Source organism: Acomys minous (genome assembly GCF_964271855.1).
Source record: "Acomys minous genome assembly, chromosome: 1".
Classification (NCBI taxonomy): Eukaryota; Metazoa; Chordata; class Mammalia; order Rodentia; family Muridae; genus Acomys; species Acomys minous.
This window is the reverse complement of record NC_140483.1, coordinates 185086235-185099116: the sequence shown is the minus strand read 5'-3', so window position 1 is coordinate 185099116 and position 12882 is coordinate 185086235. Positions and strand designations below refer to the sequence as shown.

Here is a 12882-nt window from a genome sequence, read left to right as displayed (position 1 = left end):
CCCAAGGGAAGAAAGTGGCACTGCCCGTTTTGATGGGACAGTCCCCTCACAATGTCCTGACACAAGGCATAGTGTCGGGACAGGTGATACCCTGCTGTTCATTTGCTGTTGCTAACACCACAGCCCCACAAACCAGACAAATCTGAGCAAAACAGATTTATTTGTACCCTAGTTCTAGAGGTACAAGGTTGAGGGTCTATGTCTGATGATGATCTTCTTCTTGGCAATCTTAAGTGGTACAGATATGCATGGTGGTTTTTTTTTCTTTCTTTCTTTTAAGTATACGCGTGTTATTTTACCCATTCTTTCCACCTTTTCACATCTCAGGGTTCTATTGTGTGGATAGTTCTACTCTACACTTTTATTTAGTACAGATCACTTCATATAGTTCCCACTCTAAAAATAACAGCTTGGTTATATTTTCTCCTTCAGTATCTCACAATGGGGAGTAAACTCCAGCATGAGTTTGGGAGGGCACAGACTGTACAATAATAAAGTGCACACCAAAATAATTGCTGTTAAGTGATGAAATGATCGGTAATTCTACCTCCTGGAAGTTGGGAGGATTAGTGTGTGATGCTTTTTAACATACAGTCAAGGGAAACCAGGTACTCATCCTAGTAAAGATGCAGGTAGCAAATGCTCAGGGACCCTGGCAGGAAAATACACGAACAACCAAATCAACATTGTTCAGGAAAGTCTATCCTTGGTAAGTGTGTGCAGTCATGGTTACATGAGTAAACACTTAAGTTTTGTCTGTGTTTGCGCTGAGCATGCTCAATTGTGGTTCCTTTCTTCCAAATGACTCTAGCTTGTCTTCAGCTAACTAGGACAGTTCTCCAAGCGCTAGAAAAAATACTGATGCTTGGACTTCTTTCCCTGGCAGCTGCTGAAGAAGGCAGAGAGGCAAGTTCTAGTACTGGGGGCCCAGGCCATCTTTTGAAGAACCTGGTGGCCATGGTACTCATTGTTGAATGTATTGGTTAACTTCATAAACTTCCACAAACTATAAAGCTGGATCCCAACAGGAAACAGATTTACGGGTTTCCTCCTCTCCACAGTTAGGAAGCTTTAGCTATGATGTGACTACTAACAGAGCTACAGAATCACACAAAGAAAACTGCAACACACAGCACAGGGATGGTTGGTCAGCATCTGCAAGGTGGGTACCCATATTAGGTCTGCAAAGATCACAAGAAGAATGTCACAGAAACTAAATGGACCATTATGCACCCCAGGCTACCCCAGAATAAGGAGTGGCCTTTAGCACAGAGGCACAGGAAGGCTGACCTACTTGCAGGTTGAAACCATCTAACTGCTAAAGCTACCCAGCCTAAGCTAAAGACCTGGGAGCTGCGAAGAGTCCACCTGGCCAGTTTCTTAGGCAAGAGAGTAACATGGATCTAGGCATCAGTGAATATATTTCACAGAACAAGATGTTTAAATTAATAAAAAAAACTGTGACAAAGTAAATTTTAATAGTACAGGATAGGTTAAACTCATATATTGAAACCATGTGAAACTATTAAATATTTAAATTATTACAGAAATTATTCATGTGTAAGTTTACCCTTTTTATGTTGTTAACCAGAAATTTAAAATAATCGCTCTGCTGTTTTGTCTCCTTTTGGTTTGAAATCTAAGTGAAACAAAAAGTATCTGTGTGTGTATTTATTAAAACTTTGTATGAAGATATGACATATTTGGTTAAAATTTTGAGATAACTAAGTTTATATTTTCACAGTATACTATTAAAGCCATGATTTTTTTTACATATCCTAATTTAGTCTAATTCAATCAAACAAAATATTGCGGCAATAATTACTGATTCTACTTGGTAAGACTGTGTATAGCATCTATGTCAATACTTATCAACCTTCCTAATGCTGCGACCCTTTAACATAGTTCCTCATGGTGCGGTGACCCCCAACCATAATTTCCTTGCTATTTCATAACTATAATTTGCTACTCTTATGAATCATAATGTAAATATCTGATATGCATGATATCTAATATGCAGCCCTGCAGCCCAGGGCCTGGGGGTGGGGCTGGGGCTGGGGGAGGGGGCGGGGCAGGGGTGAGGGTGGGGGGTCAGGACCCACAGGTTGAGAACCTATGATCTAGGGTGTGCTACAGAAAGAACCTGAGTGCTGTTTCCTTCTAGTGTAGCTGGATCTCACTCAGTGCGCTGAAGTGGAGATGGTTGCTGAAGAGGACGTGCAGTTGCGCATTCTGTTTTGATTTGTAATAGCCAAGTGGGAGGGAAAACAAGTAGAAAGGACACAAAACCTCCAATAGTTACTTATTTCACAGACACCAAAATTGCACGATCTGAAAATAATGTACCTGTGAACACCATAATGCAATGTTGCTCAGGGATTTTCTATGAAATTAAATAATCCTATCTTTAAAAGCCGGCTTTAGTACTAACCAGTCTTTGCTTTTTTCCAAGTTGGCAAGTCCTTGAGCTTGTATTTAGTATGATTCTCGGGTAACAAGATATCAGGATAGTAAGGTATTTTTGCAGCTGTGCAGCTTTCCTTTTGCTGCAATCTAACATATGTTGTGCACTTGAACTTTGGGTTCCGTGTTAGTAAAGCAAGCTCCAAAAAGCAAGAGGAAAAGGTATCTGCTATGGACCTGGGTGGTGAGGAAGGTGTTTATGATGGTAAAACACCAACCATAACAAGCAATTTTGAATCACCATTGGTTGGGGCCACCGAGCACTAGGCGAAGTGCTGTGCTGTGTTCTCTTTCTGTGCCGGCACTGAATGAGCGTAGGGCCTCACACGTGTTAGACAAGTGTTCCACAATGGAACAATATCTACAGCCATTTTTTGTTGTTGTTGTTCTTAGCAGTTTTGCTTGAATGTAAGGTCTCACTAAGTTGTTGTGATGGCCTTAAACTCTGCGGTACGTGGATATGAACCAGGTTCATAGCTTGGGAAATACTACCACTTTCCCCAAGAATCAATTGATCCATTTATCCTAGAATATTTTTTCTTTCTTCTTTTCTCTTTTAATGCTGACTGATACATAGTTCTTTAAAGAGGTAATTTTTATCTTCCTTAAATGGGTGTATTTTGAACCTCCTCTATGGATTCATATTGCTTTTTATATAACTTAGATTTTTATTCAATTTTCATGCTACTGAATATTTCTGTTTAAACGTGTACTTCCCCTACTTAATGTGATCTTCAAGAAAACTCAGTAGGAATGCAACGGCTGAATTGGATATCTACAGCCATCAAAATAACAAGGAAGTTGTACATAACCAAACTGCAAACAAAAGACAAGGTCTGTGGTGCGTGCTACCAACTGCATTTGATGAAGAGAGACTTCAGGAGAGCACAGATACTGATATGTCATCATTTACAATTTTTTTATTTATTATATATGCAGCATTCCACCAGAAGTGGGCACTAGATCACATTGTAGATGGCTGTGAGCCACCATGTGATTGCTGGGAATCGAACTCAGGACCTCTGGAAGAGCAGACTGTGCTCTTATCCTCTGAGCCATCTCTTCAGCCCCATCATTTACAATTTAAAAGTAAATCACAGCAAATAACAATTGCTGGTTGAGTTAATTTTATACCCTCTATATAATCACACTAATTTGAGAAATCTGATATATTCTCCAAAAATATAGTATAAATTGATGAAAACCAATTTTCATTAGTGCCATAACTTAGCCCAGTGCTATAAAGAGTTAAGCTACTTAGGGACTGTAACATCTCTGTCTTTGGGGAAGTACAACACAGGCTGAATGTGCAACTTGATGCTGTCCAAAGACGCTAGGTTAGAAGATAGAATAGATACCACTCTAGCTTAGTTTTTTGCCAAAATTTGTATTCATATTTTAAAGTCGAGATTAAAAATTATATTGTTTAGTTTCAAATAGTTTATGAAATTATAGGTGTGAAATTGAGGCACACAAGTTTTGGAGCTATATGAGGCTGGATTAAAGTCATAAATCTGTACTGACTAGCATTGAGCAAATTACTTAATATCCATGAACATCTATTTCTACCAATACCTACTTTGCAAATCACTAATTCAGCATAAAGTGTGACTTTATTGTGGTGATGTATACGTTTATGCCATCACTAGTGATGGAGAAGTGATTTGATTTGGGCATAAGTATAAGATAATTTTAAGATCCTTCTGGAAACCAAATTTCTTTTGTTGTGTCCCTTAAAAGGAAAGAAAAAAATTAAAAACCCTCACAGGTTTTCACAGTAACATTTTCAATATGCTTTATCACAGACTTTGTCTTTCCCTCCCCAATTGCTATTTTATGTTAAATGTCTTTCTAAAAACTAAGATGGGAGGCAGGACCCTGGTTTTACTGATGATCTCATATGACATTAAATAAGAGCATTTTACTAAAATGAAAATTAGATCACCAGTCCCTGTGCTGTTACACTTCAGGCTGCCTGCTCTAGAGGATAGTTGGCACATGGTTGGAAATTGGAGGCATTGATTGGCTGCCAAGGCTGGCAGACCTTTAGGATGGCATCTGGTGACCTTTTGCTGAGCCCCCTGGGTCCTCTATTTGAGATTCCATGTAATCTGAATGAGATGTGTGATCTGGTGAGGAGGAGTTACACAGGAGGGCCACCAGGGACCCTCCATCACCAGGGCAAAGGATGCTGCTGCTCACCCTGCAGTGTTTCCCCCTAACCCCAGGACTCTGAGCTTCAGCAGTGGGGAGCCCTGAAGGCCTGGTTGCAGCAAGGCTCCAGAGTGGAAGAGGGAACAGTTGGGCAGTTTCCCCTCATTTACTGATCACTCAGCAGCACTGTAATCACTCTTAATTGCTCTAGCCCAGGGTGCCACTGAGTTCTTCACAGTGCCCCTAGGATCAGAAGCTGGAGCCAGAAGTACACGTGGTGAAGCTAACTGCCTGGCTTCCACACACGACTGGTGGCGTGTTTTCTCTTTCCTTTTAAAATGGCAAGCTTCTATTTTCAGTAAAGTAGGTAGCTAACACACTGCCTAGGAGAAAGAACTGTGAGTTTGTGAACAACACAACAAGGAATGTGTGTTGAAGAATTGTTTGTGTTAAGCAGAGACACATGTCGTTTCTCAGCTGGAGAGTCTATTTCATGCTAATTTTTAAAGTGCTATGTATTTTTTTTAAAGATAGTTTCTACTTGAAGCAGACCTAACAGGTTATTTTTGGTTTCACATCTACTGTGGTTGTTCTAAAAGACAGGCAGATGCACTGCAGACTTTCCTGGGCATTTTTGTCTTGAATCTACTAAGAGAAGGAAATTATAGGCAAGTAAAACAAAGATGATATAGGTTCTTTTCCTCCACTCAGGAGCATTATGTCTGCTCCATGGCCTTCAAAGTCTGTGCTTGCTGCTTTGGTTGTCTGCCCTTTATTTTTGGATTCTTAGGCAACGTCATGCCCTCACGCTGTCCCTATAACCCCATTGCTCAGAGGATGTAAAGCCGGCCGTTCTAGTCCCTTATTTAAATCAGAAAGCCATGTAGTCACTTAAAATCTTGGAACCTTAATTTCTATCCTAAAACGAGGATACTATACCTTTTTTTTTAAATTGACTTGAGGACCTAAGTAAGAGATGGAAAGAGCTATAGAGTAGGAATCATGAAAGTAAACAGTCAGTAAATACAATTATTTTATTAGTTACTATAGACCATAGGCATGTGTCTCTCCTCTGTACACTAAATAGTACTAACTCTTTGAAATGCTCACTAGACACGTGGATGTTAGGCAGGTGTATTTGCAACTTTCATGTCGATTTCTCTGCTCCCTTTAAAGAACTCTTTCTGCACTGACAAAAGAGCACATGTTGTGTGTCTACCACCCCCTGGTCCTTCACAATGTACAATCATGCAGCAAGTGCCCAGTTCAAGAAAGGGGAAGGTGCCACACCCAAAGTCCCACACAATCTTTCCTGTACCCTACATTTGACCCCTGTTACCCCACATCTGCTTCCCCACCTCCAGGGGTAGCCTGGTTCCTTGTACACAGAACTGGGCTGGAGGGAATGAAGCTTAGCCAGGCCCATCAGTGCAGGGTGTCAGGAGGGAAGCAGGCAAAGGACACACCAGGAACAGCTTCAGAGAGCTGGTTCGGTTTATTGGAGCGGGGCAGGTATTTATGTTCCTAGGGAGGTGGCCAGGGTCTCTAGGGCAAGGTTTGTGTGGCAAGCATGTTGGAAGATGTTTGATCTGCGTATTTAGGGGCCGTAGGGTCCAGGGAAAAATATCTTAAGGTTAAACAAGGAGTGAAGCTTGCTAACAGTCAGGGTAACGCATCCTCACCAGGGATGATGGTGGGTACCAGCTTCGTGGTACCAGGTTGGGAGGAGGGAGGTATCCAACTCTTGTCTTCTCATGTTTTGAGGTGGCCTGGATTGGATCTTCCCCAACCTTTCCTCTGCAGCCCTGGGCCATTACAATCCCACAAACTGCCCCAGGTAACCATTATCCTGACTGCTATAATCAAGTTCAGACCAGCTCTAAACCATAAAATTCTAAACTTTATCATTTGTGTTATTTTTAATAAAATTTTAAGTACCTTGAATTTTAAAAAAAGATTTTTTTTTTACTCTCTCTAGAAGAAGTATTTGACAAATACGCACTCTTGCTAGCATTCTGCCTTTCACTACTGTCTATGGGCTTCACCAGTATGGTAGAGGCATAGTTCTGGGTGAAACCTCACTGCCTCCTTTCTAGAAATCTCCCTGAAGGATACTGAGCACTTCAGGGGAGAGCATGCGTACTCCCCAGCTGACGTCACAGACGTCTGTGCTCTCCATTTTAACTGGCTGGCAAACTATCCTCATTTCCCATCTAGGGACCAGGTCTCTCTTATACTTTTCATACCCAATAACTCAAATAAATTCTTCATAATTCAGACTTTTCATCACCTACTTTGTGAGTAAGAGCTATCGCTAAGACTTGTCTTCTTACCAAAGGGGGGTGGGAAGGTGTTAGCAGCTATTAACTTGCTGTCACCAAACACACAAATTTGACGGCACATGTCCCTGACTGCATCTTTCCGGCACTGGGCCTCTCTGACATGACGTCTTATTTTATCTTGGTCACATGACTTCTTCATTGGATTCTTCTCTTTCACATTAGTGTTGCAATGTGTGGAAATCTTTGCCACCTCCAAACACTGCAGTAGGCGAGAGCTGTCTGATCTCCCAGATTCTGTGGCTGTTGCCCGTCCTCCACTCGGGCAGCTGGGCTTCTCCACACACTCACCGTGCTTCCTGCCTGTGCTTCCTCATCTCTGTCTTCCCACCACCAGCTCCACTCTAGTGTCTACTTCTCCTAGCTCGCAGAAACAAGCTCTCCCAGCCCGTGTTAAGATCCTTGACAGTTACTGTACGGCTAACCTAGAGACACACTGCAGAACCCACTGGCACTGGAAATTGTTGTCTGGGCCTCTTTCTAGAGATGGCCTTTTGTTTTGTTTTGCTGCTGACTCGGTGATCCTGGATTTTCCTCTGATTTCCCAGACATTTATTATTTTTTTCTACTCACCTTTTAGGAATTGTCCCCATTCTTTTACATAGAGGTTGACCTGAGTTCTTTCTAAACTTTCTTTTTCATTTCATGTTGCTGTTACAAAAAAGATGACTGTAAAATCTACAAATGTATTCAAAGGACTGCTCAAAGCTTAGCCTGGATCAGATCAACAAATGCTGGAGTTTCATGCTCAGACAGAAGTCCTATTTTAAAACAAATCCTCTTCATCGTTAACTACAAGTACAGTAGATAGAAGACTTTCTTGGCACAAGGCATTACCGCTTCAAAATTATTTCTGATAAATAACATTTTCTCATGTAGAAACATAGAATAACAACATAATATGACAGAATGTTAATTCACAGAGGTGACATAACAGCCCAGATTTCTTACCCAGAGATACTTACTATTAGCTTCTGGAATACTTTTTAGATTTACTACGCTTTCACATTGTGTGCATACATTTTATAAAGTTGAGCTGCTTATTTTTCATTTATTTTATAATTGAACATTTGAATCATTAAACTTATTTACAACTATTTTAATGGTTTCATGCATTCAGTCATAAAACACAGAAGAAATATTCAATATATCCACATATTACTAAATAAAATGTTAACTTCTTTTGCATTTCCATATAGATAGATAGATAGATAGAGAGAGATAGATATGAAAATATATCTGTATCTATATATACACATATATGTGGATATATATGGAGAGAGAGAGAGAGGGAGAGAATGTCATCAGAGAATTTCAGCCATTTGATCTTTGGACGCTTTACAAGTTACCATTTTAAGACCTATATTTGTTCCTGTGGTCATTGATATTTAGGTTTTCTTTGTTACATTTATTTGCTTGTTTCCCTGGGGGGCAGGTACTGTATGGAGGTTTAGACAGAGAGCCGTGTTTCCCACTGCATCCCACAGGGCTGTTTCTGCTCTTCACGCTTCCAGAGTAACTAGCACCTTCTGCTTCTCATGCCAGCCTTGTGCATGATGAGTGTTCTTCATGACTGACAAGGCGCAAACTCTCTTCACAGCATGCAGAATGAGAAGTTGAAATCAGAACCTCAAACCACACTCCACAAACCCAAAGATTCTGCAAGACAGGTGAGCAGAGACTTGCCAGGATCCACCATCCATTATGATCAGCAAATCATTGCTAAGGCAGCTTATAAGGAAGAAAGCAAGCGCTCAAGCAACAGCCGGAAACCGGAGAGCAATGAAAAGTTCTTAACAAGAGTCCGTAGTAACAGATTCCTGGATAACAGGGTGAGTAACAAGAAACAGCCAAGCTTCTGCTTGACAAGTCATTACAAAAGTGCAGAGAAAAACATAAATTCTTGCAACATATACAAATAGGAATTCATACCTTTTGCATAGTAAAGAGATTATAAATAATTCTTTTTCAATTTGAAAGTAAGTTTCAAGGGGGATTTTATGTATCTCATGTTTGTCGACAATTGAGTTGGTCAGCCTAGCTTGCCTGTGGCAGCCACTGATACTCAGGAATCAATACAGTAAATGAGTGTCACTAGCCAGGTGTCTTGGTTTGCTTCCTGTGTCTGTGGTGAACACCACATTCAAAAGCAATTTAGGGAAGGAGGAAAGCGTTTCTTTTGTCTTACAGATTACAATCCATCTTGAAGGGAAATCAGGCAGGAAGCTGGAGTCAGGAACCGAAGCAATGACCACTGCGGGACGGTGCTCATTGGCTTGCTCTCCATATCTTGCTTAGCCTGGTTTCTTAAGTAAAACAAGACCACCTGACCAAGGCTAGCATCACCACAAATGGGTAGGGAGCTCCTACAGCAGCCATTAATCAACAAAAGGCCTCACAGACTCGCCTACAGGCCACTCTGTCGGTGGCATCTTATTAGTTGAAGTTCCCTTTTCCCAGATGACTCTCAAGTTCACAAGAATGGAACCGGCACATCATGTGAGGTTCCAGCCTGTTAGAGAAGGAAAGTCTGTCTGCTTTCACATTACAGGAAGAAGAGATTATTAATTTTCAAAATCCCAGGCAACCATATCTAAATATTAAAAAATGGGCCCCAAACTCTCTTGATGGGAATACACATCACTGGGCTCCATTAGAAACGACGCAAACGACCCATAGAAGCTGTCTTGAGAAGTAACTTGAAATCAAAAGCCAAGTGCAGCACCCATTGAAACTGGATCCAAATCAAGACCAAGCCAATGACTCATTGATAACAGAGTGCCATTTCCAAAAATTACTGAAATTTCAATTAAGTGGATACATAGAGTGGGCGTTTCGCAGTGCTGCCAAGCGTTAAGTGACAGCCAGATATTTTAGTAGAATGCTGTTTAAAGTCTCATAAACCACAAACGGAAATATTTTTAGCTTATAATTTTAATAGCCCTTTAAAAACTCACTGAGATGCTAGTTACATTTTAGCCATATGAGGAAATGCATGCCTATAGATTCTAATCATCTGTGTATAAGAAACAGGCAAAAGACTGCTTGACACCCTACCATGTGTGTTTCAGAACGCACACTAAAGGGTCTAGCTGAACGCTAAAGTCCATTTATAAAAGTAACCTAGCCAGTAAATTAGTAATGCAACAAAGGCTGGAACTCAGGTAGTCTAGACTCCCTTTTGTACATACTATTGGCTTTCCCATGATAGTCCTTGAAGGTATGGTTTGTTTACAGCATGAAATATTGAATTAGGAAGACCAATAGTGTTATGTGAACATCTAAAAGTCTCCGAGTTTTTCTCTAATTTTGACTCTGGCACTGATGTATTTCTTCTTCTTGGGAGTGGCACTGTTTTATCACTCCCAAGAATGATTCCCAAGAATGGTAATAGTACTACCATTTTTTTTAAACCTCTTAATTATGGGCAGGTGCTTTCAGATACTTCTCACACCCATGTGTGTATTGCACTACCCGATGCAGGTGCCGCTGTTGTTTCTCTCACTGTGACAGATGACAACCTGAAACTCTAGAGTTAAAGTGATTCCTAAGTGTGCAGAGAAGATGCCTCACCCACTTTTGCCACAGTTGCCACTTCCATTTTCTATCTCCTCCCCTTCCTATTCCTTCCTTTGTCTCCTCCTCACTCCTGCTCCAGATCCTCCTCCTCCTTTTCCTCCTGTTCTTCATCCTCCTCCTGTTCTTTGTCCTCCTCCTGTTCTTCTTCCTCCTCATCTTTGACACAAGGTTCAATGTATCCTATGCTGGCCTCAAACTCTCAAAGCTGGGGAAGCCCTTCAACCCCTTACCCGCCTTTCTTTGCCCTTTGAGTGCTAGAATTACAGGCATGTGTCACCAAGCTTACTTTTTGTGGTGCTGAGGATACAACTCAGGCCCCATGTATGCTAAATAAGCACTAAACTAATTGAGCTACACATTCAGCCCTCTTCTTTATTCAAATTTTAATTGATCCCCCTAATCATAAAATACTACACCACTGCTAGAGAACATCATTGTATGAACAATTAGAAAATGAAGGCTAAACCAGAAAGGTTGTATGTTAATTTTATTCTATTCTCTATATGTTGAGATAGAGTGAGAATCATTATGCTTATATATGTTTTTCTCTTTTGCTCAATTCATTCTACATCAAAGAGTCTTGCACCAGCATGGAAAAGCATTCTTCCTACACCGTGACTTTAGTATCTCTCTACTCTCTTTTCCAGCTAGCAGGCATGATTTGCCATGTGCCAAGCTCTAGTCTAAGCTCTTTACATGTATTAACTAATTTCTACCTCAAGTCACCCAGTGATGCAAGGAACACTTACATTTTTAGTTCATGGATGAGGAAGCTGAGAGATGAGATCAGTTGGCTTGCCAGTGTCATAAGGCTGAGAAGTGTCAGTCTCATCATTGAAGCTCACATTCTAGGCACAGTTGTTTCCAGATTGAGTCCACTCCTTTACTTGGATACAAACAAAGCACATAAGCTAATTCCAATCCCAATGTTCACCTGCCTGTGCTCAGCATCTCACTGCTAACATGGACCACTGGAAAGAAGTTTGCTGTATCAGCAGTTCTGCCTGTGGGCTTCCTCGATCTGGACTCTTTGCTGGCTCTGTAATACCCAAGGGCAATAACTTCCTTCTCCCCACCTAGAATTCATCATGAGTTTGGGAGAGGCTCAGTGTGGGACACCAGCTACCAAAATACAGGAAGGCCTCCTGGGAGGTGTGGGGACTGACTAATTGGTTCTGTCTGCCAGGCAGGCATGTAATACTGGCTTGCCAGATGGCAGCCACAGTTGCCTGGTACAGAAACCCTCATTACCACCTTGACTAAGTGGTAAATGGAATCCTGCTGTAGTTATAGAAGCAACCAATCAAAATGACTTCTAGATCTTTATCACTCACACCCTAGTTAAAAATAAGCCTGGGATATGGCCCACAGTCTGGGCAGATTAATTTGCTCTAAAAGAAGTCACTGATAAAGACTGAGACAGCATGAAGGAAGGCAAGCACACAGCAAATAGCAGATGATGTTCAAAGAGTATCTTTAATAAGAGATAAGGCTTAGCATGTTATAAGAAGACATTTTATATATTTAAGAATAGTAAGACATCTAGAAATGAGTAGGACAGCCTTAACTTCATAGATGAATGAGGCTCAGAGATCTTAAGGAGTTGTCTATGGTCTCCTAAAATGAAAAATCAGCCATTTTGTCACTAGTCTTTTTCTTCCTTTGGATAAACCTTTAAAAATGTATTTGTATTTGGTCTGTGTGTTTGTGTGTGTGTGCATGTGTGTAATGTGTATATATTTTTTTCTTAGAAACATTAGTTCTGATTTTTCTTATAATTTTTAAAGCATATGTGACTAACATCAAAGACAGTAAAAAAAATATAAATTAGAGTGTGCTTATAGCATCTGACAGCATGAAAATAAAAGTGTGAGGGTTTTTATTTTAATAAGCCAACTGGAAACAGTGTTCTTCAAAGCCTTTTTGTATAGATGGCATTTGGCCTTGTGGTAGAACCCCATGACTTTGTCTTAACTGTAGAGATGAGTAGACAGATACGAGGAGTTTTCTCGCTTGCGTGTATACTTGCAGCTTTCTCATATCTGTTCAAAGCAAAGTCTTTGCTGTTGCTCATCTTCCTGTGACCTGACTCAGAATCATTTCAGCTGTGCTCTTCTGGCTACATGAGCAAAATTCCTAGCTATGCGTTCCTCATCTCACTCCACAACTCTCATGTCCAACCGGTCACCACACGCCTTAAATTATCACTTGTCAGCGTCTCTTCCTTTTGCTTCTTCTGTTGTTAATCTACTCAGAGTTCTGTTCTGCCTTACTGGAGAGATTTTAATGATCTCCACACCACCGGACTTTCTGTTTGTAAAGTCTCCACTTTGCGCTGGCCAGCTAG

General features: G+C 40.8%; 1 protein-coding gene across 5 annotated transcripts in view; it reads left to right on the top strand.

The window, feature by feature from the left end:
- The window catches only part of LOC311604101 (uncharacterized protein C1orf87 homolog), a 70622-nt gene that overhangs the window by 7669 nt on the left and 50071 nt on the right, over positions 1–12882 (top strand). For all 5 annotated transcript variants that reach the window (XR_014781380.1, XM_084793642.1, XM_084793644.1 and 2 more), the window contains exon 3: positions 8557–8788. Coding sequence is in view for 4 of the 5 variants with exons in the window: in XM_084793642.1 (XP_084649768.1) it covers positions 8557–8788 (232 nt within the window). In the remaining variant the exon portion in view is untranslated. The remainder of the gene's footprint in view (positions 1–8556; positions 8789–12882) is intronic.